This window comes from Ziziphus jujuba, chromosome 7 (assembly GCF_031755915.1).
Source record: "Ziziphus jujuba cultivar Dongzao chromosome 7, ASM3175591v1".
NCBI classification, from domain to species: Eukaryota; Viridiplantae; Streptophyta; class Magnoliopsida; order Rosales; family Rhamnaceae; genus Ziziphus; species Ziziphus jujuba.
In genome coordinates, this window is record NC_083385.1 from 13,181,907 (window position 1) to 13,209,415 (window position 27,509).

A 27,509-nucleotide genomic window follows, 5' to 3' on the forward strand; every position below is an offset into this window, starting at 1 on the left:
GGCCCACATGGATTGTTAGAGTTATATATATATACACCTATATGTTGAACTTTTAAATGACAACAGAACTAACTTAGCTGCGGATATCCATCAAAAAGAAAAAGAACAAAAAAAACTTCACTGCGGATAGAAACTTTACATTGGCTTTAATTTTTGCAACTGTTACGTATTAGTTTATATACGTCTGAAAGCAATTTTTTATATTATTTTTTTAATTTAAAAAAGAAAAAAACAGAGTTCAAATTATAGATGCTATTTCTGAGGATAGAAAGTATATATTTTCATTGAATCGGTTCTTTTTAAGTCTGTATGCGCTAGAAGAGATTAGAAACTTTGAAAAACAAAGAGCGGGTTGCGCCATACATATGAAAGAGTATACAATAATGATGTATTTGGCGAATCAAATACCACGGTCTAAAAACTAAGCCCACTAAAGGCACAAAAATAGAGGGTAAGGTGTTAAGAATTGTCATAGAATGGGTACCTCGATTTAATATTTGATTTGTATGCTCTAGTCTTTGTTTTATCCGCTATTTTTTTCTATCTGTTTGTAGCATGTGTCAGAATTTTGAAACGGATTTGGGTCAAAGAACCCATTGATAAATACCTTAGCTTGTAATTAAATCATTTTTTTGGATTAATATAATTAAGTCATTTCATTCTTCTTTGGCTAAAAATACAAGTCACAAAATATATAAGAATAAAGAACATGAATAAAGATTGTTGGAGGTCACTTTTAAGTTTTACTATTTATTTAAAAAATACTCTTTATAATTGAATTATGCTTTTTTATTTTAAAGAGTCTTTGATACTCTAATAAATATTGATGAGTTCACAACTATTGCTGGTGTAAATGGGACCCATTGATTAATATATTGACAGGGCTCGATCCGTCCCATTAAATTGTTTTTGTTGCTCAATTAAAACCAATCAATTATTTTGTCGGTTGAGATATATACCTAATAGTGACCAAGCATTAAAAGTTTATTTTCATATGTGTATTTGTACTACAGATAATGTAAGCAAAATATCATAATAATATATAATATAATAATAAGATAGCAGGTACATAAGGAACTTACAAATAATAAATAAATATATAGAAACCTAAAATTTTTTACAAACAAAAATAATAATAATCTGGACAATTTAAAATAGTGAAATAAATATTAATAAAAATTATTAATATAAAACACATGGTAAAATGAAATTTGAATCAAGGATTTGAACTTTGGGTTTGAGACATGTGTTCTATACAATGTTTTTAAAATAGATTCGTCCCTCCCCGATACGAATGAATTTAAATAGTTTATTTTCCAAAACATAATGAACTACAGAAGTTTTAAAATCTTACATCTAGCGAACTTTATGTTGTCTCCCCTCTATCACATTGGATACTTATAGTTTGCTAAAAGTATTCTACACAAACAAGGAGTGTAAAGATCAAGAGCTCTTCAAAAGTTCGCTTGAAATATGAGGAATGGATGTCAACATATAATCATCCAAGGATTTGTTTGAACTTTGTGTCTAAGACATGTGTTTCACACAGTATCCTTAAGACAAATTCATCCCTTACGAATGATAGTGAATCCAGATGCATCTGTCTCTTAGGATATAACAAACAATAGAAACTTCAAAATCTTGCACCTAGCAAATTTAAAATTGTCTTTCCTCTGTTACACTGGAACTTACAGCTTGCCAAAAGTATTTTAGACAGACAAGGAGTATAAAGCTCTAGAGCTATTCAAAAGTTCACTTGAAAATTGAGAAATTGATGTCAATATATAATCATTCATGTAAGGGGTTACAAAAACCATAATGATTGTAGTTAATAAATTCAAAACTGTCTTTCTAATTTAATTTGCATAAAGGTCAATTAAATTATATAGCGTTCCATTTAATTTTGAAAAAGCTCCAATTAATTTAATAATGTTCAATTAAATTAAAAAATATTACTCAATTAATTTCCTATAACAATTAAATTAATCTGTTATTAATTCATAGCATTCAAATTAATATGCTATTAATTCAATTTATCTGATCTTATAGAAACCAAAAACTGTTACAAATTTCGTTAGGTTGATTAATATGGCAATAAAATATCATATTTTTCCAACATATAATACCATACATAGTTGGCTTTGGATATGACAAGATTCGGGGCTATATTTTTCAGGCTAGCTAGCTAAAGCCTTATCTTTGCTATAAATTTAAGTATAGATTGGGTAGAGCAACATAACATGCTCATTCATTAATCATGACGTCTCAACCGATCAAATTCATGAAATGTTATTTATCAATATAAAGAGAACTAGTCAGTACACTCTCATTCACACATACAAGATATAATAATTATTAGACTATCAATTTTTATATTCCTAGTTACTAGCCAGTTAGGATATTGTTTGTTAACAATAATTGGATCCACTAGGTGTGACATCTTTATATGTTGGTAATGTATGGTACATATCTCTTTAAAGTAAGATTTATGTGTAAAATACAATTTGAAGTCCTTATAGTATTATACGGATGAAATAACAAATATGATGTTGATCTGTTTAAGTCCAAAAATTAATTCTCTAGTGTCACAAACGCTGAAGAAATTTCATTTTCTTAACAAAATAAAATTGTGAGAAAAAAATTACAAAAGCAATAGTGCAAAAGGAAAATCGAGCTTAATTATATATATGCTTTGATAAATAAAAAAGAATTAAGTGGAAATAAAAGCAAATACGGTGATAGAAAGTAAGAAGAGCTAATGCCAAATTCATAAATTGTGCAGTTGAATCAATTAATGTTTAATTCAAAATAGGTTGTAGGGTTATTTTACTTTTTCTTTTCTGAGGAAAAAAAAATGAACGCAATAATCACAAGAGGCAATAATTGTTCCAAATTCAGAAAATAATTAATTGGCAATTTGGCAGTACCATTTGACGAAATGTTGTGTATATGGGATCATATTTTATTTTCCACACACATATATATATATATATATATATATATATGTATGTATATGTTATGGCAGAAAAATTCAAATTTGAGACCATTATGTAGAAAACATGGTTTTACTATTAGATCATACTAAAAGGGCATGTCATATATTTGGCTCCTAGGAAGACTATCCTACCTTCACTCTTTTCATTTTTGGGTAAAAACATTCCTACCCTTCACTCAATGAGAGAAAGCTAGCATTTTGGGCTATTTGTTTAATAGGAAAATTTTATTTACCCCGCCAATAATTTTGTCCTATTTACATTTTCATCAATTATCATTAACTTTCCATTTTTCAATATTTATTTGTTAACTTAATAATTAAAAGTTAGAATTGTAATTTTACAATATTATTCAATCATAAAATATTAATTTTTAATTTTTAATTGTTAAAATTAACTCATAAAAAATGATAATATATTTGTTTTGATAGATATACAAAATTAGAGGAGTGCATGGATTTAAGTCTAATGAAGATAAAAATGAAAGGGTCTAGTGCAGAACAACGATTGACTTGAAACAGAAACTAGACTATTTTAAAATGACCTAGTTTAATGATCATCCTAGTTTTTTGCTAATAAGGGTGTTTCATTGAAACCAAAAAGATGGCTTGTACAACAAAAAGCCTAGATCTGGGAGGTTTCCTTAAGTACACTCTCCCGGGTCCTATAAAAATCAAAAAACAAAGGAGGGAGCCGATTCGGATCTATAGGCCTGTAAACCTCTTGGCTCGCCGCCCATTGACAAACAGAGTGGGCTAACACATTGGTTTTTCTAGAGGCCCTACAAAAATAACAATTAGTGAAATTAGGAACAAGTACAGTAATATCTTTGAAGATGGGTTCTGAAGCCCAATGAAGGGATTGGGTGTCATTTTGTTTCAAAGCTTGGATAACTAGTAATGCATCTGATTCCAGAATAACTTTGGGCTAGGCAAAAAATGTAGCTATTTGCATGGCCTTCAGGATGACTTCCAATTCAACCATTTCAAAAATGTTCGTAGTGGTTTTGAAGGTTTGGATATGAAGGATCCAACCATGATCGTCCCTTGCGATCACTGCAAGGTGACAGCCATTCTTTCGCATAGCTGCTTCAGAATTTATTTTCACCATACCTCTTGAAGGATTTCTCCATTCTGGATTGTTAAATTCTCTGGTGGTTCTATTTTGAGTTTCAACTGCTCCATCACGCTGTATGGCTTCCTTCACCTAATTCTCCAGGGGCTCGCAAACCATAAACGCTTAGCAACCTCACATTGGAAGAAAATATGAAGCTCATCTTCTACACTTTGGCATCCATGCACACACTCGACACTTTTTAAACGCAAATTTCTGGCAGCAAGGTTGGATTTCAGGGGAAGGCCAGCATTCACCATCTTCCACATAAAAAAATTTATATGTGCATGCATACTTCTCCTCTATAAAGTGTTCCACCAAAAGTTGTCCCTGTCCTCCAACTTCTCTACCATCCTATAAGCATATTTGATGGAAAACATACCTGATCTTGTACTTGTTCATATGATTTTATCTAGGTGAACAGATGAGGCCCAGAACATATGCTTAATACATTGGACAGAAGTAGGATCAAAGAGTTTTTCTAAATGATTCTCATCCCATAATTCATTATTCAATTTTAGTGAGTTCACCATAACACAAGGAAGGATATCCGGATTCCTTAGCTTAGGTTTATAAGTAGGGTGTTGGAAATCCATGGGTCTTCCCAGTAATTCACAGAATCATCTTTGCCTACTCGGAAACAAAGACCATCATGAAGTAGTGGTTTAATTTGGAAAACACCCTTCCAAAGCCACGAGCAGTTCCTCTTCTTTTTGCTCCACAGAAAGGATGTGTGTGGAAAATACTTTGCCTTTAAAGCTCTCACCCATAATTTATCTTCCTCAGTGGTTAAATTCCAGCCAATCTTGCTTACTAAGGCCTTGTTAAAATGCCAGAGGTTTTTGATTCCTAACCCTCCTTAGCTCTTGAGTTGACATACGGTTTTCTATGCAACAGGACAGTAGCCTCTTGACTCTTTCTTGTCATTTCTCCATAAAAAAGCTCAAGCCATTTTCTCCAAATTTTCACACCAACCTTCTTGAAGAAAGAATGACGACATGGCGTAAACTGAGATTGACGTAATCACATGCTTGATAAGGGTAGCACAACCTGTTTTGGATAGTATCTTTGCTTTCCAACCCTGGAATGGAAACTTTATTTGTTTCCGAAGCTCCTCAAGTGAAGTATTCTTGTTCTTCTCGATGAATAGCGGTAAACCTAAATGTTTTGTCTTCTTATTGAGTTCTTTCGTTCCCAAGTAGCTCTTGATATTTGATTTTGTACTCCCTGTGACATTATGAGAGAAAAGAACTCCATATTTGTCCATATTAAAAGCCTGGCCGGTCCATTTGCCGTATAATTGGAGACAATGTTGCACATTTTTAACTTCTTCTGAGTTGGCTAGGAAAAAAAGTATAAAGTCATCGGCGAACATTAAGTGGCTAATCGGAGGTGAAAACCGACCAAACTTCACGCCATGGAATTTATTATCAGATTCCCACTTATGGAGCATCCTACACAGCAACTCCGCCATTAACATGAAGAGGAAAGAGGATATGGGTTCTCCTTGTCTCAATCCTCTCTCCATTAGAATTGTATAAAAAACACTCCCATTTAGTAACAATTCCATAAAGACCAAAGAAATAAAATTTATAACAAGTTTCACAAATTTCTCCGAGAAACCAAGCAGGGTTAAGATCCTAGAAATTACCACCAAATCCACTCTATCATAGGCCTTATGCATATCAACTTTGATTCCAACTATACCTCTTAAACCTTTTTTGATTTTCATGGAATGTAAAATTTTATTGGCTAAAATAACATTTTCTCCAATCTACCCACCGGGCACAAAGGCCGATTGATTAGGCAAAATAATCTTCTTTAGCAACGGCTTGAGTCTATCTGCCAGAATTTTGGATATGATTTTGTAGACCGTATTGCACAAGCTGATTGGTCTCAGATGCTTGAATTTTGAAACTCTTTGCACTTTGGGAATCAACACAACATAGGATCGGTTAATGTCTCTTAGTAGGAAACCAAAACGGAAGACATTTTGAGTCATATTAATAACATCACCACTGATGATTGTCCAATATTTCTGAAAAAATATCACAGGCATTCCATCTGAGCTCAGAGCCTTTGTTGGATGCATGCTCCTCACCACCTGCTAGATTTCGGCTTTGGTAAGGATAGCTTCTAAGGTTGAGTTCTCCTCCTTGGATATGCATTCTTGGAAAAAATCTCCTAATCTCTCGCTCCTTCTTAAATCCTCCACCAAGAAAAACTTTGTGAATTCATCTATAAGCACCTTTCCTATATTCACTTGGGACGTCTGCCATGTTCCTTGCTCATCTTTTAAAGCAGGAATGTAAAGCCTCCTTCGGTTGGCAATTGTTGCTGCATGGAAGAATTTCGTGTTTCTATCTCCAGGAGTGAGTAATAGTTCTCTTGACTTCTGTCTCCATAGAATTTCTTGTCTCTTCCTCCATTCGTCAAGCTCGCAATGGCTTTTCTTGACTTCCATAATTTCCATTGAAGGAGCTAAACCTTAAAGACGTTGGATATGATCTTCTAACTTCTTCACCCTAGCTTGGCAGACTCCAAAAAAATTCTTGTTCCATTTCCTCAGAGCTATAGTAGTATGTAGAGTTTTATAACATATAGGGGCTATAAGGTTCCCTCTGTTAACTTTTTTCCAAGCCTCCCCCACTACTTTGCATCTAGGGTTCCTTGTCCATATTTCTTGAAATTCGAAGAGTCTTGGTTTGGCTAGATGATCCAATGTCATATTGAGTTGGATTGGAATATGATTTGAATTCCTGTGCAAAAAATGAATTACTCCAGCCTGCTTAAAGGAAGTCCTCCAATATGGGCTTGTTAAGACTCTGTCCAAGCGTTCTCGTATTTTTGTTCTCCCTCCCTGACAATTGCACCACGTGTAAATATTGCCAATGTAACCAATATCCAAAGCTCTCATTTCGGTCATAAAGTTTCTGAGAAAATGATTTGATTTCTCGGACACTCGATGACCACCTAATTTCTCATCTTGGTTAATCAGGTCATTAAAGTCTCCGATACAGACCTAAGAACTCAAGCAGCACTCACTTTAATTTTGAGTTCCTTCCAGAAATCCTTCCTTATTGTTCTCTTTATGGGATAGTAACAACACCACAGCATCCAATGACCTCTTGGGTCAAAACTCACTAGAATACCAATTATCCATGTTGAGGCAGAAATAATTGTCCAGTTCAACTGGTTGGCCCAAACCAAGGCCAAACCACCTTTATGATTCTCTGCCTTAACCACAAAAAGATTATCAAAGGGGATATTTCTTTTGATAACTTCCATTCGGTCTTTGAGAGATTTGGTTTCACAGAGGAAAATCTCTGTTGGGAAGAATTTCCTTACAAGACTTGTAAGGTCTCGAACTATCAAATGTCTTCCCCGATGTCGACAGTTCCACGCGACTAGATTCATTGGCGAGGTGAGGGCATGATAAGGCCCACCTCCTCGGCTAGAGTTTGATCTGAGAGTTCTCTTGTGGATAAGTCATTAGTGCTATGACTCTCAAAGCTTCAACTCGTGCTTAAACGACATGCCCGCTCCTGTTGTGGTTCTCTGACCACTTTAGAGAAGAAATATGAGAAGAAAATAAAAGAATTCTATTAATCTCTTAAAAATAGAATACAAAAATAAAAACTTCTCTCATGGAGGATTCTCTCGTGGAACCTCTCTCTGCACTCTCCAATTCTCTCTGGAATTGCTCACTCTTCTCTCAAGTTCTCTCTGGAACTTAAACAACTCTCTCTCTTGGAGTTTTCTCTCAATTCTCCTCACTTGGGAGGATTGAGATTGCTCTCTTGGCTTGATTTTCATGGAACGGTAAGGAGCCTATTTATAGGCTTACAAGGCCACAATTTTCAACATCTTAGCCCACAATTGTTGATCAACAATGGTGGCTGTCAACAATGGTGGCTGTGGTTGGTGAGGTTGGTTGGTGCGGCTGGACTTCACAATTCTCCCCCTCCAGCCGCATTTAAAACTGATGGTCATCTGCCATCTATTCCAGCTATGTCTCTGCATAGCTTCAGCTTCTCTTGAGCAACAACTTTTGTTAGCATATCTGCTGGATTCTCTTTTGTGTGGATCTTCATCAGTTTCAGTAACTGTTGATCTATTACTTCGCGTATCCAATGATAGCGGATGTCAATGTGCTTTGTACGGGAATGATACATTGAGTTTTTGCTCAAATCCATGGCACTTTGGTTATCACAATGTATCTTGTAGTCTTCTTGCTTGATGCCCAATTCTGTGAGAAAACGCTTTAACCACAACATTTCCTTACCCGCTTCCGCTGCGGCAATGTACTCTGCTTCAGTAGTGGATAAAGCAACACACTTCTGCAATCTTGACTGCCATGACACAGCTCCCCCTGCAAAAGTGTAGAGATAACCTGATGTAGACTTTCTATTATCAGGGTCTCCGGCCATATCTGCATCTGTATAGCCTTCTAAGATTGGGTCACCTCCCCCGTAGCACAAGCACAGCTTCGGTGTACCTTTAAGATACCTGAGAATCCATTTGACTGCTTCCCAGTGTTTCTTTCCAGGATTTGAAAGAAATCTGCTCACAACACCTACTGCGTGAGCAATGTCTGGTCTGGTACACACCATTGCATACATCAGACTTCCTACCACTGAAGAATATGGTACTGAAGCCATCTCCTCTATCTCTTCTTTGGATGAGGGGCACATTCTCTTACTCAACTTGAAATGATTTGCAAGTGGAATGCTGACCGGTTTGGCTTTATCCATGTTGAATCTCTTTATCACCCGTTCAACATACTTCTCTTGAGATAGCCATAACCATCTATTCTTCCTGTCTCGGATTATTTGCATTCCCAAAATTTGTTGAGCTGGTCCTAAGTCTTTCATATCAAAAGACTTAGACAATTCTTTCTTCAGCTTACTAATCTTCATTGCATCTTGTCCAACGATCAACATGTCGTCCACATATAGCAAAAGTGCAATGAAGTTTCCACCTGAAATTTTTTTAATATAAACACACTGGTCTGCTGCAGTCCTTTTATAGCCTTGACTCACCATAAACGAGTCAAACTTCTTATACCATTGTCTTGGTGCTTGCTTGAGGCCATACAAGCTCTTCTTTAGCTTGCATACGAGGTTTTCTTTCCCTGAAACCTCAAATCCTTCTGGCTGCTCCATGTAGATTTCTTCATGTAAATCACCGTGAAGAAATGCTGTCTTCACATCCATCTGCTCAAGCTCTAGGTTTAGACTTGCTACTAAACCAAAAATGACTCGAATTGAAGTCATTTTTACCACTGGTGAAAAAATCTCATCAAAGTCAATTCCTTTCTTCTGAAGAAATCCTTTGACCACCATTCGGGCTTTGTGTTTCACCACCTTTCCGCTGCCATCTTTCTTGAGCTTGAACACCCATTTATTCTTTAGTGCCTTCTTTCTTGTTGGAAGCTTAACCAACTCATAAGTATGATTTTTCTGCAAGGATTCCATCTCATCTTGCATTGCTTGCAGCCACTTTTCCTTCTCTTGATGAGAAACAGCTTCCTGGAAACTCTCTGGCTCCCCTTCTTCAGTAAGCAGAATATACTCAGATTCTGGAAATCTCTTTGATGGAATTCGGCCTCGCTCAGATCTCCGAACTTGTAAACCACTGGTTTCAGGAGGTATACCATCATCTGACCGCTGTGATGGCCCTGCAGCTGCTTGAGAGGATTGAGTCTCCCCCTGCTCATTATCCCCTTCTTCCTCCTGGTCTGCTTCTGGTATATCTTCATGCACCTCATTATCCTCTGTGGCTATTTGTGCTGGTGCTGGATTATGACAAAAATTCTCGGCACTAGAACTACAATTAGGAGACATTCTGGGCTTTGCAATGTCTTCCATTTTCTGGTTTTCATGGAATACTACATCCCTGCTTCTAATAACCTTCTTGGTTTTCGGGTCCCAAAACCTGTATCCGAATTCTTCGTCTCCATATCCTATAAAGATGCATGGAGTAGATCTTGCATCGAGCTTCTGTCTGAGCTCCTTGGATACATGTACATAAGCTATACAACCAAACACTCTTAAATGAGAGTAGGAGGGAATCTTACCCGACCACACTTTCTCCGGAATTTCAAAATTCAACGGTACTGACGGTGATCTGTTGATTAAATAGCGGGCGGCACGAACAGCTTCTCCCCAGAATGGCTTTGGCAGCTTAGCCATACTGAGTATACTTCTGACCTTTTCCATAATGGTTCGGTTCATTCTTTCGGCTATTCCATTATGTTGTGGGGTGCGAGGGACCGTCTTCTCATGTCGAATGCCGTGTCTTCTGCAGTAGGCATCGAACTCCTTGGAAGTATACTCGCCTCCATTATTTGAGCGGAGGCTTTTCAGCTTCTTTCCTGTTTCACGCTCTACCATGGTATGAAACAGTTTGAAGTAATCCAAGACCTGGTCCTTTGTCTTCAAGAAATATACCCACACCTTCCGAGAAGCATCATCAATGAAGGTCAGGTAATACTTGTTGCCACCTAATGATTCCACCTCCATGGGACCACAAACATCAGAGTGCACCAGACTAAGCAACTCTGATCTTCTCAATGCAGAGGAACTGAAGGAGACTCTATGTTGCTTACCAAACAAGCAGTGATTACAAGGATCTAGCACAGCATCCTTGCAAACAGTGATAAGCTTCTTTCTTGCCAAAGTGGACAATCCTTTTTCACTCATGTGACCGAGTCTTTGGTGCCACAGATTTTGAGACGCCTCTCCTTCTGCAATATTGAGGCTGTCTGCACATATCTTCACATGAGTCTTGTACAACGTTCCACAAATATGTCCTCGGGCGACAACTATGGCACCTTTCGTCATTTTCCATGTGCCTTTGCTGAAGTAGTTGTCATAGCCTTGCTTGTCTAAGGCTGCTCCCGAAAGTAGATTAAGCCGAAGATCTGGAACATGACGGACATCCTTCAAAGTGATTGTACAACCAACATTCGTTTTTATCTGAATATCACCAGTTCCCATAATCTTTGCGAAACTGGAATTTCCCATCTTTACCGTACCAAAGTCTCCTGCTTTGTACGTTTTAAAGAAATCTCTGTGTGGAGTGACATGGTAGGATGCTGCAGTATCGACTACCCACTCAACATCTTGGGTTGATATATGAAGGCATGTCTCTTCTTCGGTGGAGCAGAGCGCCACTTCTCCTGTACAAGTGACTAGTGTCTCTCCATCCTTCTTCGGCTGATTACCTTGGAGTCTCTGCTCTCTCAACAACTTTCTGCAGTTCTTCTTCATGTGACCCTCCAGGCCACAATGATAGCACTTATACGATGATTTTCTGCCGTCTGTAGATCTGCCTCTGCTCTTGCTCCTGCCTCTCCCCCTATCTCGACCACCTCTTTGCTGTCTTCCTCTCTCTGTGACGAGGGCATGTGACTGATCCATGCCAATGTCCTTTCTCCTGGCCTCTTCATTAAATAGGGCATCCTTAACCATAGCCATAGTAAGTTTGCCATTCGGGGCCGAATTGCTGAGAGAGACTACCAATGTCTCCCAACTGTCTGGAAGAGAGCTTAGAAGTAGAAGGGCCTGATCCTCATCCCCTAGTTGGTAATCCACAGCAGATAGTTGATTTACCAAGCTCTGGAACTCACTGGTATGCTCGGCTACAGAAGTTCCACTCTGTAATGTGAGATGTACCAATCGCTTAAGCAACAGGGCTTTGTTCCGAGCAGTCTTGGCCTGGTACATGTCCTCCAATTTTGTCCAGAGGGCATATGCATCCGTTTCCTTTGCTACATGATGGAAGACACTGTGGTCGATCCATTGCCTGATCTAACCGATCGTTTTCTTGTTTAATTTCTTCCATTCTGCTACTTTGCTGGGATCGGGGTTTTCGCCTTTAGCTTCTATAGGATCAAACAGATCCTTACAATTGAGGAGATCTTCCATCCGAGGTCTCCAAAGTGTATAATTTGTAGCAGTGAGCTTAACCATAGCTCCCGAAGATGATTCTTCCATTGACATTATGGCTTGACCAAAAATGGAGCTGAATTTGGCAAAACGGAGTTAACCGTTGCGTCCGGAACGGCCGAAAATGGTGGACTTGACTCTTCCGGGGTCAAAATATAATTACCAGAAATTTTGGGGCAAAAATGTAATTTCACAAAATTTATGGGTCAACCTGCAAATACAGAAACTACAGGGGTCAATCTGTCATTTCCAATAGTTCAGGGGCTGCACCGTAATTTCAGAAAACTACAGGGGTCACTCTGTAATTTCCAATACTTCAGGGGCTGTTCCGTAATTTCCGAAACTTCAGGGGCTGTTCCGTAATTTCAGAAAATATTGCTGACGTGGCAGATGGTGCTGACGTGGCACCACGTGGCAGATGACGTGTCAGATGACGTGGCGACACGTGGCAGATGACGTGTCGGCTGGCGTGGCAGATGACGTGGCAGGTGTGCTGACGTGGCTGCTGACGTGGCTGCTGACGTGGTCGTCTTCAACCTCCAGACGGCGCGTGCGGCGCGTGGGCGCGTGAACAGTTGCAGAAAAATTTCAGTCGGCGCGTGCGGGCGCGTGGGACGTCCGTTTTCTCTCCGGCGAACTTCGTTGTTCTCCTCTCGTCGGGTACTTTCACCTGGGATTGTCAAATTAATTATTTGAGCAACTTTCCGAAACACCAACTTGAAGAACAGTAGCTTTGTTTCTTCAAATTTTGGACCCAAGCTCTCAACCTGGAGCTCTGATACCACTTGTTGTGGTTCTCTGACCACTTTAGAGAAGAAATATGAGAAGAAAATAAAAGAATTCTATTAATCTCTTAAAAATAGAATACAAAAATAAAAACTTCTCTCATGGAGGATTCTCTCGTGGAACCTCTCTCTGCACTCTCCAATTCTCTCTGGAATTGCTCACTCTTCTCTCAAGTTCTCTCTGGAACTTAAACAACTCTCTCTCTTGGAGTTTTCTCTCAATTCTCCTCACTTGGGAGGATTGAGATTGCTCTCTTGGCTTGATTTTCATGGAACGGTAAGGAGCCTATTTATAGGCTTACAAGGCCACAATTTTCAACATCTTAGCCCACAATTGTTGATCAACAATGGTGGCTGTCAACAATGGTGGCTGTGGTTGGTGCGGCTGTGGTTGGTGAGGTTGGTTGGTGCGGCTGGACTTCACAGCTCCTTCAGTCTAACTCTCGAGGAGGATGATGAACTCGAAGAAGTAATAACCATTGGGTCTATTGGATCGATAGGGAAGGAAGTCCTTTTGGTCTCAACATCATCGTACAACTCGGACATGGTAGTAGAATCACAATGGATAGTCTCTTGGCCTAGATTGCGTTGTGAAACATTTACCACCATTGGGTCATTCAGGACTTGCTTTTGCTGGGCCATAATCTTGTAAGGCAAACAACCATCATTCTCAGGCATGGAATCAAAATCGGATGGCCTTTGTATTTCCTCTGGCCCAACTTTAGACATTTAGTACTGGCCTGAACTTAACACTCCTTGCCTTTCTTTTTTGGCCCACCACACCTAGTTTTGCATTACAAAATTGGTTTTAATAACGGGGAAATATAATTAATTTTGAATTTGATTAATTATACAATTGGCATATTAGTTTTAGAAGTAGCTTACAAGCAGGCAGAGTTATATGTAACATAATTACTTTGAATTAATTATATGTCTATCGCTTTCTTAGTTAAGTACTAAAGAAAATCGTATATAATTAAAATATCTCCCCACATTATTTTAATTTGACATGGAACAATGTGTTGCAGTCAAGTAAAGGATTATGATGAGAATATTGGTTAACGGTATAGACTCGGGCACCAAACTAAGGTTTGAATCTTCTCCATTCCCTAGTGAAAAGCTAATATAACCTTATTTGGTCTAGATTAATATTGCATCAATACGTCATTTGGTAACATCACTCATTAAGCGCTTTCCTTTGGCTTACGTGTGACATGGAACAGTCACCTCCACGGACATTATTAAACATCATCTACAGTAATCTACTACCAAAACATGTCAGATTAACGATACTTAAATTTTTATTTTTTTTTATTTATTTATTGCTACATACATGTTCTACTATTGTATGTTCACACTACTTTGCTCCATAATATATGTTGCACCCTGCAGGTCATTAAGATGGTAATATAAAATTTAAATTTTGCCAATTGATTCTAAGAGAACATTTTTCATGGTGGCATTTACTTTACACATGGCCTCCAATGGCACTGCTTTTGGCATGGTTAGGCCTTGACATTCAGCCATGTCAATTTCTTTTCCACCATCCCTTTCCCATTCAAAGCACTGAATCAACGAACCCAAGGTCAAGCCCACTACACGATGAGCCAAACCCATTCCGGGACAAGCCCTCCTTCCCAATCCAAAAGGAATGAATTTCTGTACCACGCCATCATCGGCTTTTTCAAATCTCTCTGGCTTAAAACTTTCTGGATCATCCCAAAATTTTGGGTCTCTATGTATGGCCCATGCATTAACCAACAAGATAGTGTCACGTGGCATGTCGTATCCGCCAATAGTACAGTCTTCGGACGAGTAATGAGGGACGAGCAATGGTGCTGCTGGGTATAGTCGAAGGGTCTCGGAGATTATGTTTTGGAGGTAAGGTAGTTTTGAAAGGTCCGATTCGTCCACCAATTTCTTTTGCCCAATTTGAACATCTAATTCGGCTCTAGACTTTTCTAAGATATGGGGATGGTTAAGCAAATTGGACATTGCCCATTCTACTGTCACCGCAGATGTATCTGTTCCCGCTAGTAGCATTACCTGTAATATTCAAAAACCTCTTTATTAATTAATTAAAACATGGAGATAATTTTAGTTTCAAATTACTTGTCATAAACATATAGAATTGCATAGTTTTAATTGGACTGAGAAAAAACATAGACAAGGTATAAAAAGTAATAAATAAAAGTAAAAATGAGAGAGAAAATTAGATACTTTGAATACTTACCAATATAAATCCTTTGATAATTTGGTCGGTATAATATTCTGGCTGTAATTCTTGCAAAGAAAGTAAATGATCGATAATGGAGTTTCTACTAGTTTTTTCTATCTTCATTCGATGCTCTTCGATCAGATTTTGGAGGTACGAATCCGTACGCTCTCCAAGCCTCTGCAACCTCTTTTCGTAACCAGTAATCCAACTCAAGATGGGCAAGAAATCCTCTGCATGTGAAGCCCCAGCGTAAGCGGAAACCTCCCATACAATCTCTTTGAACCGTTGCTCTTCATCTTTGTTTATGACTTCGTCTCCTGAGTACGGCTTCCCTGCCACCATTCTCATTATGATATTCAGTGTCAGCTCCGTAAGCATTGATTTCAGCTCCACCTTTGCAAAATCTCCTTCTGAACTCTTACGCAAAAGCTTATGCAACAAACGAATTGTTTCGTCCTTACGGATTCCAGAGAACATATTGAGCCGGCTCGAAGAGAATATCTCGGTCGAACCCATGCGGCGGAGGTTTCGCCAGTGGTCACCGTACGAGGTTGATATGAGATTGGTGAAGTTATAGCCGACATACTTCCCCACAAGTAGCAGAGGACGGTCGGCAAGAACGATGTCGTTCTTCGTGAAACATTCTTCGACGGCTGATGGTGACGATACTATAACCACGCGGCGTGACCCGAACCAGAGAGTGATTACGGGGCCGTATTTTTGTGAGAGACGGTGTAAAGTTCGATGAGGAGGGGATTTTAAAAGATGAAGATGACCAATAATTGGAAGAGAAGGTGGGCTTGGTGGCAGGTTCTTGTAGCTTTTTGTTGATGAGAGAATGAGTTTGAATGCAAAAAGGAAGATGGCAAGAGAAATGCATGTGTAGAGGAAAGCGTCTTCCATGGCATACATATGTGTTTTGGTTATGTTGGATAAGGTTTGGGATTTAATCAGAGGCCGCTCTGTGGTTCGCTTTTTGTTTAGTCATCCTTTAGCAATTGTCGTAAATATTGGCTACTAAATAAATTTCACACATGTATTGGCGAATTTTATATGCATCCCTCCCTACGTATTTTTTATACATATAATTTGCTGATTAAAGCTTGCGTAAAAAATTCGATGTAATAACTACATAACCGGGATTTAATTAGACCTTATGTTAAAATTATTATACCTAATTTATCAAAAACAAAATACAAAGTGGATAATTTCAGCCATAAGAATACGAGTTCAAATCACAAGATTTTAGATAGGTTATAAATTAAATCATTTGTTCAAAAAAAAAAAAAGAAAACTCATATTAGAAATGCATAATGTAACGAAAATAAACGATAAGATTTATGTGTCAAATATAAATTTGAAGTCTATATCACTAGAAGGGTTTCTTTCATCTGGGTCCCGTCTGAGAGACGGCCTGCATTTGGTTTCTTGCGTTTTTGACAAAATAAAGACTATCGCTCCATTTCAGTAACAATTAATGATGACATAGAAGGAATTGGGTTAACGATGATGTTTCCATTATTCCTTCTTGATTGAATTATGTGGTCCTGGTCTTACGGTAGGAGAAATTGGGCTTCATTTAAATCTTTGGATACCACAGATTGAAAATCCAAAATTGAATTTGGGCTCTTTTAGAAATTCTACATTGGGCCATGCCATTTCTATGAGCATTCACACGATTGATGGGCAAGCAGGCAAATTAATTCAAGGGGAATTTGACCAAATACCCATCAAAATAAGAGATCAAGGATATTTACCCTTTGCTTCTTCCCTTTTTTTTATGTACCCCTTACTTCCTATTTTACCCTCAGCAAAACTAAAAAATTACTTTTCAATTCCTGCACCTCTTGCGTTTCCTTTTTTCCCCCTGCTTCGAACCCAGAGAAAAAGAAAATGAACAGGAAACCAATTATAGAGGCCCAAAAGATCCAAAATAGGAGGGATGAAGAAGTAGAAAGTTATCGGTCTGTTTGGCAGGCATCAAAATTCCAAGCCGAAGAAGAACAAGAATGAAAAGCGAAGAGGATGGATAAAGGAGAAGAAGAAGATGAAGAGCTTTGAAGGCGCTTCGGTGATTGAGAAAGTTATTCAATTTCTCGTTGCCGGCATTATTATTAGATATACAAAGAGAGAATCGATATTGAGACTTAAGGCAGTCTGTGTTTGTGAATTTGTCCCTCTTTATTAATTTATTTATTTTTCCCTTTGCCTCTTTTTATACTAACTAATCTTATTCTAAAAGTTCCTTTAACATCCTCTTGCTCCTTGCTGGTTGTAGATTTTATATCCGTTAATTTTATTTTTTTTTAATTTTTTTTTTTGGGTATTGGCATAAAGAGGATCAAACTCAGAAACACAGAGGATATGGTGCAAAAATTTGGAAATGCAAAAATCTGGCTGGTTGACGTTTTCTCGGTTTCGGCATCGACCAAAAAACAGAAAATAGAAACAAAATAATATGAAAGTTAATCGGGTGAATCAAAATTTTGCTGGGGAAAAGGAATTTTATTAGTCTTACAACAACTGCTACACCCTCAAACCCAATCCTCCCCTCTCTCTCTCTCTCTCTCTTTTCTCTATCTTTCTTCTCGTTTATTCATGCTCCGTTCAAGGATTTTCATCTTAATTTTTCTTAAAAAGGGTAATTTAGGAATATTAAAAAATAGAAGGATAAAATAAAACAGATAAAAAAAGCACGGGTAGATCTCGTTAGTGGTCTTCCAACAGGGGTATTGGGCCTTAATTCAAACACTTGAACTGTCAATTATAGTCTTCAAACACGAAGGACTTGATTTGTATGATATTAGCCAGGTCATGAGTTAGGCCCCTATCGGTGTCGAGCAATGTTGAAATCCCATAATGTTGCCGACATTTTGCTGAAGTCGGCAACATTTTCTTCATCGGTTAGGTGGCAGGCTAGATGACCATTTAGTGAGGTTTGAGATTTTTCTATTTTTATTTGAAAATTTAACAAATTAATTGATTAAATTTACGACATTATACAACTCAGGTATAATTCAATATGAATTCGTTTTCAGATCTAGATTACTGTATAGATATTGAAAAAAAAAAGGACTACAGATAATATATATATATATATTTCCAGGTGAATAAAAGACTACGGATATTTGTTTGCGTGGTCATCAATTATGAATTTCTTTTAATATTTTCTTGCTCATCATAAATGACTTATTAGTGCCCTAAGACCTTTTTTTTTTTTCCCCCTCTTTCTTTAGACTTTTGTGTTCTCTTTTAAACTGTTTAGGAGCAAAATTTCCTATATATAATTTATCTTTTGTAAAATAATTGTTTTGACAGTATGTAAAAATTAGTTTTATTAAGAAATCTCAATTTAAACAAGTAAACTGTCGGGGATGAAGAATAATATCATATGCAGGAGCAAACTGATTGTTCTGTAATCAATATTGAAGTTGGATTATGGCTTAATTTTTTTTGTTCTCATCATCACTTTTTATTATTTTTAGAAATATCTAGTATTGAAATCCAAAAGCACCCATTAATGATATGTAACCTAATTTCTTTTTATTAATTTTATGTTGTTTTTTTTTATTTAAGTAAAAAAGAAAATCATATCTAGTTAACTAAAATCTCCACAATATCAAAAGTACAATTAGTTACCAGTTACATGGAAGGACTTTTTTTTTTTATTGTTATTATTTTTATGTTTTTATTGCTGGCGTATTTTTGAAAGAATTACCATAATTCATGATTCATGAGGCTATAATAAGGTACCTTCTTTTTTTTTTTTTTTTTTTTTGGCTGAAATATACAGGGTGCCTTGTCCGAAAAGGCTATATTTGTGCCCTTGATTGGTCCAGATCATAAATGTTTTTTATTTTATTTTATTTTAACATTCACAATAATTGATCAAGTATTTGATTCCATAATCTCAGTTATAAAGTTTACCAAGTAAGTCAATATTATCTGAAAATCGATGTCATCTGAAAGTCCAAATTAGTGTCTATTTCCTTACATGGAAGGACTTCTTTTTTATTATTATTATTTTTATGTTTGTTTGCTTAGAGTAATTTGGAAAGAATAACCACCATATATGATTCACGAGGTAGAAGAATATGAATGCAAGCCTCTTTCTACCACTTTAAAAAAAAAACAAAAAAAGAAAAAAAAAAATCTATATTTATGCCCTTAATTGATCCAAATTATTAATTGCATTCATATCTTTTGCCCTTTGGTCACCGAGCACTCTTCTTTGGCCCGTGTGAGACATTAAATAGCGACCTCCAACAGACATTATTAAACACCCTCTACTTCGTACCACCGAGTAAGTCATTACGGGGAGGATTCAAAGTTTTATTTATTTATTTTTTTTTTTAACCGATTCTGCTTTTTCTCACCCCAGATATTCTTCATAGCAGAACGCATAATGTATGCTGTTTATATATATATATATATATATATATTGGATAAATATATGTTGTAAGTTGAGGCGACGAAGGTGGTCTGGTTTCATAAAAGTTTTCATAAACTGCAAGGACAAAATTGCCCGGAAAAAAAAAAATCCAATGATAATATTTCTATTCCACATTTTAGTTTAAAATATTAATAAAAAAATTCAGATAAATAAATAATTAATAAAAAATTAATTTTAGGGAGTTGATATTTGTCATCACTCGTGATAATCATTGTTAATTAATTATTTTTATATAAATTTACTTTTAAGAATCTATTTTGAAATGTGGATTCCTAGCTGTGATAATTAAATTGTAACATTTTACATATCCATACTAATTACAATAAATTCTTTATTATTATCATTATTTATTACAAATACATGCCCTGCAATTAAATTGGTAATACATAATTTAACTTTCCCCAGTAGATTCTAAAGGAATGATATTTTTAATAATGGCACGTGATTTACACATGGCCACTAATGGCACAGCTTTGGGCATGGTTAGCCCATCACTTTCAATCATGTCAACTTCCCTGTCGCCAACTTTTTTCCAATCAAAACACTGAATCATCGAAGCTAAGGTCAAGCCCACAACACGTTGGGCCAGACTCATTCCTGGACAAGACCTCCTTCCAAATCCGAAAGGAATGAACTTGTATGCCTCAGTCTCACCCTTCTCAAATCTCTCGGGCTTAAAACTTTCCGAGTCTTCCCAAAGTTTAGGATCTTTGTGTATGGCCCAGACATTAACCAATAGCATAGTGTCACGTGGAATGTCGTATTTGCCTATAGTACAGTCATCGGACGATAAATGGGGAAGCAACAATGGCACTGCTGGGTGTAGCCGAAGAGTCTCGGAGATAATGTTTTGGAGATAAGGTAGTTTTGAAAGATCTGATTCGTCCACCAATTGATGTTGTCCAACTTGAGCATCTAGTTCGGCTTTAGCCTTTTGTAAGATATGTGGATGGTTAAGCAGATTGGACATTGCCCATTCTACTGTCACTGCAGATGTCTCTGTTCCAGCCATTATCATTACCTGATTTAATTAAACAGCCTCTTATCAGTTCATCTAAAATTAATAAAAAACCAAATTAGCAAGAGATAGGACATAAGCATAGAGGTAATTTAGAACTGAGTACTGACACTTAAAAAAAATCATTTCCTACGAGCATTTAGACTATAGAATTCAGGGAGCGCCCTAGTGTTATTATTATTATTATTATTAATTTTTTTTTTTTTTGGGAAAAGTCTCTAGTATTATCGCTATATAAATACTTAAGAAAAAAATTGCATTAACGTTACTACAATAATAAAAATAATAATCTAAAAAATGTAATTAATTACCCATTCTAGGAATAGCAAAAGATTAAAAATAATCACTAAAAAAAAAAAAAAAAATCTTCATAGTCAACATGTTTTAAAAAAATCCAAGTGGGACTCAACTTTTTTGAATTTTTAGTTCTATATGTACACGAACACCAAAGAGAAGAGAATCAACAACTAATATGTATAAATTATATTTTGGATAAGTAAAGCCTTCGGTGCCTGCCTACTGTCACGTCCCGTGAAAAAGGACTTCCCGATAGCGAAGCAAGTTGGGAACCTGCTATCGCGCTTTGGCAATTTGAAGATCATATCAAGAGGTTCCATGAAGCAAGCTCGACGAGGACGTCGACGGCATAGGTGGGGGAGAATGTCACGGTTGAAGCATTTCATCAAACACTTGGTGAGCATTCTCTCCATTTTGGGCCTTATAATCCACTTTGGGCCTATTTTGGGCCTTACAATGGGCCAAGCACCTAGGTCAAGCCATGTACATATCCATTCTAGATGCTTCTTTAGATATTTTATGTAAAGTAGGTGGGAAAGTAGGTGGGAACCATTCTCCACCGTAGGATTAAAGCAATTATAGCCGTAGGATTAAGCTTTGTATGCCTATAAATAGGTGGAGGCCTCATTTGGCCAAACCATCCAAGAAATCTCATCTATACTTGTAAAGCTCTCTTTCAAGTAATATACTTTCATTCTCTCTTTGTGCTCTAGCTTTCTTTGCTTAGCTTTCTCTTTTAGTGGGCAAAAGGCTTACTTAGTTGCAACAAAGGGTCGGAATAGCAACTAAGGCCGCACGGCTTGAAGGGTAAACAAACAAGTCCGTGACAAGTGGTATCAGAGCCAAGGTTAAAGCTAGCATCTAGAGCAACATGTCTTCCTCAGAGGTTGTGATTGAAGAAGCAAGGGGAAGGGAGGTCATCCCCGAAGCTGCAAGGAAGGGACGTGGGCGTTCAAAGTCGAAGGACGTTCTCACCGCCATGGAGACCAAGGAGGTCAAGATGGAGTTGGCCGTTGCCGACATGTTGGAGCGGCTTGATTGTGTGGAGCAAGGCATGGAGGAGCTCGATGGCCGAGTGGAAGGCCAAGTGGGGGAGCTTAGAGGTACCATGCAAAGCACCAACGAGGCCAACACCGAGGCATGGCGTCATGAAAGCCAAGCTTTCCAAACAAAGGTAATTGAAACCTTGTCCCTTATGCAAGCTCAATTAGATGAGAATAATTATACTAAAGGTGGGGGAGACAAGTTCTGTAAAACTCCCCAAAGCAAGGAACATCAAAGAAGGCCACCATTACCTAGCAAAGATTGGGAGAAAGGAGCCAAGCCCGAACTAAAGCCAAAGAGAAATTGCTTCCTATGTGACGGTCCCCATTGGGCAAGAGATTGTCCAAAGAGGAAGTCATTAAATGCCATGCTCGAAGAGAGGGAAACTAAAGAGCAAACACAAATAGGTTCCTTACAGCTGTTGAATGCTATCAAGGCTGCTCCTAAGGAGACAAAGAAGAGTGGCCTAATGTTCGTGGAGGCAAAACTCAATGGAGTGCCCACCAAGGCGTTGGTGGACACGGGTGCCTCACATAATTTCCTATCGGTGGAGGAGGCACAAAGGCTTGGGATCGAGGCAACCGAAGAAAGGGGCTCCGTAAAGACGGTAAATTCCGATGCGAAGCCACTCCAAGGAGTTGCTCGAGGTGTGAAAACCACCATCGACGATTGGGAGGGCCAATTGAATCTAACGGTTGTGTCCATGGATGACTACAAGGTTGTCCTTGGTATGGACTTCTTCAACCAAGTAAAGGCTTTCCCACTCTCATTTGCAAGCAAGTTATGCATCATGGATGGGGGAACGACGTGCATGGTGCCTACGGAACAAGCTAGCAAGCGGGAGGCCAAGGTTTTGTCAGCATTGCAAGTTGAGAGGGAGGAGCAAATCAACTTGGCTGCTGCCCAAAAGCCTAGTGAGGATGCCTCAAACCATGCAAAGACATCTCCTAAGGTACAACATGTGCCAAAGGAGTTGCACCAAGGGAGCTTGCGTGCATTGACTTCAAGTCATGGAGACGACAAGAGAAAGCACGAAGAGGCTAAGGAAGGGAACTTAGCCAAACCATCACCTCAACAAAACGAGGTACATGACGGGAAGGCACGACGCTATGAAGAGTCACATCCCATTGTAAGGAAAGGGGGCATGGAGGCCCTAGCGAAAGGTAAGTCAAAAGGGGCACCCTCGACGATAGTGACTTCACCCGCCAAGAGTGTTGAAGCCACACCTGCGGGTCGAGTCGGCCAACATAAAGGCATACCCAACTACACCAAATACTTGGTGAAGGGGAAGGACCTGCCGGATGGTGAAGTAAGTAGGGAGCACGAAGATACACAACGGCAACTCAAAGATCACATTCGGCGGGCAAGGAAGAAGGCGCGACGAGGGCGTCGCGAGTTTAGGTGGGGGAGAGTGTCACGTCCCGTGAAAAAGGACTTCCCGATAGCGAAGCAAGTTGGGAACCTGCTATCGCGCTTTGGCAATTTGAAGATCATATCAAGAGGTTCCATGAAGCAAGCTCGACGAGGACGTCGACGGCATAGGTGGGGGAGAATGTCACGGTTGAAGCATTTCATCAAACACTTGGTGAGCATTCTCTCCATTTTGGGCCTTGCAATCCATTTTGGGCCTTATAATCCACTTTGGGCCTATTTTGGGCCTTACAATGGGCCAAGCACCTAGGTCAAGCCATGTACATATCCATTCTAGATGCTTCTTTAGATATTTTATGTAAAGTAGGTGGGAAAGTAGGTGGGAACCATTCTCCACCGTAGGATTAAAGCAATTATAGCCGTAGGATTAAGCTTTGTATGCCTATAAATAGGTGGAGGCCTCATTTGGCCAAACCATCCAAGAAATCTCATCTATACTTGTAAAGCTCTCTTTCAAGTAATATACTTTCATTCTCTCTTTGTGCTCTAGCTTTCTTTGCTTAGCTTTCTCTTTTAGTGGGCAAAAGGCTTACTTAGTTGCAACAAAGGGTCGGAATAGCAACTAAGGCCGCACGGCTTGAAGGGTAAACAAACAAGTCCGTGACACTACGCCGACTGTGGTCAGAGCCGCCCTTAGAATATGAAGTTTTGCCAATATAGCATGTTTATTTTTCGTAGTAAAGGTAGGGGGAAGGTTAAAAATAATAATAATAATAATAAATTAATAAAAGTTTATTGATAAAAAAAGGAACGTGTAAAGGTAGAAAAATGGGATAATTTGACTTTAATCATGCATGCGTTGCTTTTTTTATACATATAAAGAGGGCAAATTAAATGTATAACAATCGTTGCATAGCAAAACCATCTTCAGTTTATGAGAAACCAAAAAAAAGAAAAAAAAAAATCATTGAAATTCGAACACGTTGGAAAAGAACTTATGAAAGATTATTAATTCCAACTTACCAGTATAAATCCTTTGATCATTTGGTCTGTGTAATATTGGGACTCAGATTTTTGTAAAGAAAGCAAATGATCGATCATAGTCTTTCTACTCCCTGAAGTCATTCTTCGATGCTCATCAATCAGACTTTGCAGCAAAGAATCAGTGGACTTTGCAAGCCTTTGTACACCCTTTTCATAACCATTACCAAACCAATTCAAAATGGGCACGAAATCCCCAGCATGAGACACCCCTGCATAAGCTAAAACCTCTTCTATGATCTCTCTGAAATGCCGTGCTTCCTCATCTTTTTCCGAGACCTCTTCCCCAAAGTACCTCTTCCCTGCAACCATTCTCATTATGTTGTTTATTGTCAGCTCCAAAAGCATCGATTTCAGCTCCACTTTCGCAAAATCTTCGACCGAATTACGCGAAAGCTTTCGCAATAAGCACATAATTTCGTCCTTACGAGTGTCGGAAAACATGTTGAGCCGGCTCGACGAGAAGATTTCGGCCGAGCCAATGCGGCGGAGGTTGCGCCAGTGATCGCCGTACGGGGATGATACGAGATTGGTGTTGTTATAGCCAACATGCTTTCCCATAAGGAGCGAGGGCCGATTGGCAAGAACGATGTCGTTTTTTGTAAAACATTCTTCGACGGCCTTAGGCGAAGATACTACAACGACGCGGCGAGAGCCGAACCAGAGAGTGATTACTGGGCCGTATTTTTGAGAGAGACGGTGTAAGGTTCGATGAACAGGGGATTTAAGGAGATGAAGATGACCAATAATTGGGAGAGAATTAGGAGGGCTTGGTGGTAGGTTTTTCTGGTGAGGTTGTGCTGTTGAGAGGAGCTTTAATGCAAGGAAGAAGATGATAAGGGAAAGGAATGCGTAGAGCATGAAGTCTTCCATGGCGTGTGTGTGTCTTTGGTTATGTTTGGAAAGGATAGGGATTTTAATATAAGGCCGAAGTGTGAACAATTTGTTCAATACGAGTCCATTTATCCATTTGTTTTTTTCATCTTTCTTTTTCACTTTCTTTTAGCAGTTAGGCATAAATATGGGCCCGTTAGATTTAAATCAACATGCCAATGACAATGATGAATCCAAAATTGTCAGCGTCGATGCCTTGTCATATACATCTTTTCTTTTATACTTAACCTCATGAAAAACGTTTAAAATAATCTTGAACATAATAAAATTGATTAAATGATCATACATGTTCATATGTCATTTTCGGAAATTGGAAGTCATATATACTACAGAATAGTTTTAAAATAAAATACAATCTTTTTTTCTTTTTTTTTTTCTTTCCAATGTATTTAGTAGATGCCACAATTCATCCGTTCCCTAAACCCATAACTGATATTAATTTTTTTTATTTTTTTATTTTTTTATGAAGGTAAAAGAATATAGCGAGCCAAAAGTTATGAAATTGATTAAATGATCATACATGTTTATATGTCATTTTCGGAAATTGGAAGTCATATATACTACAGAATAGTTTTAAAATAAAATACAATCTTTTTTTTTTTTTTCTTTCCAATGTATTTAGTAGATGCCACAATTCATCCGTTCCCTAAACCCATAACTGATATTAATTTTATTTATTTATTTATTTATTTATGAAGGTAAAAGAATATAGCGAGCCAAAAGTTATGAAGGAAAGAGTTGAAGAAAGTGAAAGGATGTGGAGATCATGATTTTGAAGCAATTTTGTAAATGATGGATTCTGTGAAAAAAAAAAAAAAAAAAATCCAAAAGTTTCAAACCAACACCCCGAAACCCAACATAGAGAGGGTTTGAAAGGAAAATAGTCCGATGGGAGCTGCTGCTCTGTGGGTTTGGGATATTATAAATAGGAAAATTTGACAAAATAGACCAACCCACAATGATTATTCGGTTAGAAAGGTAAATAACCAATGGGAATCGCTGCTGCTGGCATGATTTCTAATTTAATTATTTGAATTTTTAGGCAACTGAGGACATTTTTAGGTTTATTTATTGTTAAAAAGAGTAATAATAATAATAATAATAAAAAGCATGCTAAATTATTGTTTTTGAAAATGTTACGCTATTTCTGATTTTTTAAATCTTCAGGTTTGGCTATTTCCAACTATGAGAGAGATAGGTATGCTAAAAAATAAAAAAGAAATTTGAATGGGTGATTGCAACGTGACACAACCCTTTGTTGCGAGAAAAAGAACGAACGTGAAACAGCCCTCTATTTGGACCGCACTGCAATCATATCTGCTTATGCTAATCATAAACGAAATTTTTTTCATTACATTCTAATTTTTTTTATTTTAATGGAATTGCACTTTTAATTTTTGAGTTTAAAACTTTGATTTTTTAAAATTCAATAATGCTAAAAATATTAAATTTATTTATAAAATAATATTTTAAATGATATGGTAATGTTAGATTATTTTTTTTTTTAATTCACTTATTCATATTGACTTTTATATGTTACAGTTTAATAAATATATTAATTAATAATATTTTAACACATATTATATAATAAATAAATTTAATAAGTATTTTGATATCTGTAACATTATATTTTCATTTACAATTTATTTTTTATTAATCTAATTTTTAAATTACCTAACAAAAAGTTCACAAAATTATAAAATTGATTAACTATCTCATTAATTAATTAATTAATTAATTTTCTATTTTGTTTACAAATTGAAAAAAATAGTTAATTTTCATAATTTTTAAACTTTATATTAATCAATTTAAAATTAGGTTAATGTAAAATAAATTTTAAATTGAAGGCTTAATATTAAATATATTAAACTTAAAGATGTAATTAACCTATTTTCCTTTTTTTTGGTAATAATCACCATAAAAGATAAAAAAATAAATAAATAAATTCCTCCAATGATGTGCAACATCATTTAAAAATGCTTTGTTAAGAGGAGAATTTGGCCCAATACCCTTGTAAGGAGGAGGTTAACGATTTTTGCCCCCTCATTTGATATCTTTTTTTTTTCTACCCCTCAATATCTATTTTAACCTTAAAACAAAAAAAAAAATTACTTACATATCCTGTTATATTTTAAACAAAACAAAAATTTGTTTGAGCATGTTAGAGCTGAATGCAGTCGCAAGCTTTGTGAGGGTAACTGTCAGATAATCATATGCCTCAAATTGCATATTGGCAATTGTTGGTAACCCTTTCACCCCTCCAACTTCCATCTATTTCAAGGCACATTTTCTGTGTGTTTGGTACAAGGATGGGCGATGAAGAATGAAGA

General features: G+C 37.2%; 3 protein-coding genes across 3 annotated transcripts; all 3 read right to left on the reverse strand.

Annotated features, from left to right (window-relative positions):
* Positions 1-5,049: 5,049 nt before the first annotated feature.
* On the reverse strand, positions 5,050-5,580 carry LOC125423741 (uncharacterized). Its single transcript, XM_048478878.1, has one exon. The coding sequence runs from the start codon at positions 5,578-5,580 to the stop codon at positions 5,050-5,052; it is 531 nt and encodes a 176-aa protein (XP_048334835.1).
* Positions 5,581-13,308: 7,728 nt separating this feature from the next.
* On the reverse strand, positions 13,309-16,089 carry LOC107424882 (isoflavone 3'-hydroxylase). The gene is made up of 3 exons (XM_016034769.4): positions 15,077-16,089; positions 14,311-14,889; positions 13,309-13,626 (listed from the first exon to the last, which is right to left on the reverse strand). The coding sequence occupies exons 1-3, from the start codon at positions 15,971-15,973 to the stop codon at positions 13,573-13,575; spliced, it is 1,530 nt and encodes a 509-aa protein (XP_015890255.3). The 5' UTR covers positions 15,974-16,089; the 3' UTR covers positions 13,309-13,572.
* A 3,732-nt stretch (positions 16,090-19,821) lies between these two features.
* On the reverse strand, positions 19,822-25,225 carry LOC107424878 (cytochrome P450 81Q32). Its single transcript, XM_016034765.4, has 2 exons — positions 24,268-25,225; positions 19,822-20,535 (listed from the first exon to the last, which is right to left on the reverse strand). The coding sequence occupies exons 1-2, from the start codon at positions 25,156-25,158 to the stop codon at positions 19,906-19,908; spliced, it is 1,521 nt and encodes a 506-aa protein (XP_015890251.2). The 5' UTR covers positions 25,159-25,225; the 3' UTR covers positions 19,822-19,905.
* Between the last annotated feature and the right edge of the window lie 2,284 nt (positions 25,226-27,509).